At 42.5% G+C, this 2,603-nt stretch overlaps 1 protein-coding gene across 1 annotated transcript; it reads right to left on the bottom strand.

Moving 5' to 3' along the window:
* Positions 1–468: 468 nt before the first annotated feature.
* Positions 469–2,365, bottom strand: LOC102775047 (serine/threonine-protein phosphatase PP1-gamma catalytic subunit-like). Its single transcript, XM_015563775.1, has 2 exons — positions 1,378–2,365; positions 469–488 (listed from the first exon to the last, which is right to left on the bottom strand). The coding sequence occupies exons 1-2, from the start codon at positions 2,312–2,314 to the stop codon at positions 469–471; spliced, it is 957 nt and encodes a 318-aa protein (XP_015419261.1). The 5' UTR covers positions 2,315–2,365.
* Between the last annotated feature and the right edge of the window lie 238 nt (positions 2,366–2,603).

Raw genomic sequence — 2,603 nt, 5'->3', positions numbered from 1 at the left:
TCCTCTATCATCTAATACATATGCATTTTTAATTCAGTTCTTTTCTTTTCATACACAAATTTGACCCTAGCTCAGCTTTCATGCCGTTTTGTTTTGTTTTGTTTTACGTTTCCAGAGCAATTTATTCATTACCATCTAGTCAAAATGCCATCAATAGTTCTCCTGTGTATTGTGCTGATAAATTGACACTGAGAGGATTTAACAAGTTCGTCATTTAATAATTCTGAATTCAGTTTCATCACATGGTATTGTACACGGTTGTCTGTTGAAACAGATTTCTTTTGAACAACTCTTGGTTTAAAAAAGTCATAGATAATGTAAGTTCTGTATAAACTGGTGGATAGGTAAGTTAGTTCTTTTGTTTTGACTTCACAGCAGAATAAAGACTGTAGGCCAAAGAAAGCATAATCGCTCAGTCGTATAGAAGTATTGTTTCTATAATCTGGAGCTTTATGAATGGACACGGGTTCAGTTCAGGCCTGATGAAGCTGTAAAAAGATTACTTAATGAATAGACTGTATGGAAAATGTGCAAAATGTTATTAACTGTAATCATTAATAGCTTAAACAGCACTATGTTACTAATTGCTATTCAAAATCAAACACCTGGTTTTGAATCCTCAAGAAGGTGGCATGGGTACACAACCACACCTCCTTGTACTTGGGGGTGTGTCAATACATATTTCAAAAGACACTTTGGCTTTAGGAAAGTCACAAACATTTTAAAAATGGCTTTAATTTAATTTTAAGTATACAGCAGAGGAAAGTGTGCTTTAATTAAACATACATTAGACCAGCAATGCTGGCAAGGTTGAAAGTTACTCATACTGTTGATAGCTATAAAACTAGTTTGTGCCTGACAAGACAATGAGAGAAATAAGCAATCCCTTTGAAACGAAGTCTTTAAAAAATGTTCACAGTGATTTGTATCAATAATATGCATTTTGCGACAATAATGTACAGACTGAGCACCCTAGGGCTCTCTTTATATCCTAAAGAAAACGAGCACTTACATCATTCGTGGGTTGTACTGAATTGAAAAAACAAAGTCAATTGTGCACTTACCCCTTCGACAGGATAAACTGTCTGGGGTGCACAGCTTTAACACCATCATTAAACTTGCTTGCAAAAAGGAAGAGAGAATTAAAGAACAAAACTTTTTTTCTTGGGAGTGAAGTCTTTCATTTGCTGTGATAACCAGCAAATGCCATTCATTAACTGAAAAAATGGAAGGGAGGGCCCCACAAACACACTATTTGAGCAAGCTGACCAACACACATTACAGTTTTAGAAAGGAAGGTTATATACTATATGTTACAAGTCCCAGCTAGGCAGTGTCAAAATGATATCTATTTCTTTGCTTGCTTTGTGATCCTACCCCTTGGAGGTGTTGCGGGTCTCATGGCACTCCACTTCTCTGCCGGCGTTAATATCTGAAAAGAGCACATTAATGTTTTGTCCACACTCATCATGGCACCTGCATTGTCAAACTCTGTACAGTAATTGGGTGCAGAAAACAGAGTGACCAACTGCTTCTTTGCAAAAAATTCATATCCATCTTCAACCACCTGATGGGCTCTACATATAAGACCCAAATCATGCTCCTGCAGAAATTTTGCAACCACTTCGGCACCAAATGTGAAGGACACCCCTCTGTCATTCTCACCCCAGCCTAAGACTTCTTTATTGGGGTCAGACCACAGAAGATCACAAAGAAGACCTTGATCTGGCACATCAGTTGGCCGCATAATACACTGAATCTGCTCCATAGATTGAAGATCTGGTGATAAACCTCCATGACAGCAAAATATCTTCTCATTCACGATGGCTGCTATCGGTAAACACTTAAAGCAGTCTGTGAAAGTTTTCCATAGTTTAATGTTGTACCTTCTTTTACACTCATCATAAAATGCGTAAATTTGATTGATGCTGGCACATTCGTGGATTCCTCTGAGGAGGAAAAAATTCTCGGGATATTTGACTTTGTAGGCCAGCAAGAGGCAGATAGTCTCCAGCGACTGCTTCCCCCTGTCCACGTAGTCCCCCAGAAACAGGTACTTGCTTTCTGGCGGGAAACCACCGAAGTCAAAGAGTCGAAGCAAATCATAGTATTGCCCGTTGATATCGCCACATATTTTGAGCGGGGCTTCAAGCTCTAGCAGGATGGGCTGGTGCAGAAAGATCTTCTGAGATGTTAGGCACAGTCCTCTGATTTCATCCTCCTGCAGCTGGGCGTTCTTTCCAGGCTTGGGCCCTTTCACTTCCAGCAGCCGTTGGATGATGCTGTCGACGTTGAGGTTGTCTATATCCGCCATCACCTTCCCACCGCCCCCCGCCCCGCTCCCCCACCCCACGCAAAGTGGCTCGCGCCCGGGGGACTCACACCCCCTTTCCCACACCGCGAGCACAGAGGCTGCAGCGGATTCAACAGTCCCCAGCGGATCCCCCCCAACCGCCCCGCGCCCTGCTTCTTCCTCTCTCCACTGGAACCGGGAGAGGCATCCCTTCTGTCGCAGCCTGTGTGCGCGGTGAGGAATTTCAGGCACAGGTGGCGTCTATCACCCTGTTCGCTTTGACGTACCCATCGCATTCAGGATGTTCACG

This window comes from Myotis davidii, unplaced genomic scaffold (genome assembly GCF_000327345.1).
Source record: "Myotis davidii unplaced genomic scaffold, ASM32734v1 scaffold1518, whole genome shotgun sequence".
In the NCBI taxonomy this organism is placed as follows: domain Eukaryota; kingdom Metazoa; phylum Chordata; class Mammalia; order Chiroptera; family Vespertilionidae; genus Myotis; species Myotis davidii.
This window is presented reverse-complemented; position numbering and strand designations above follow the sequence as displayed.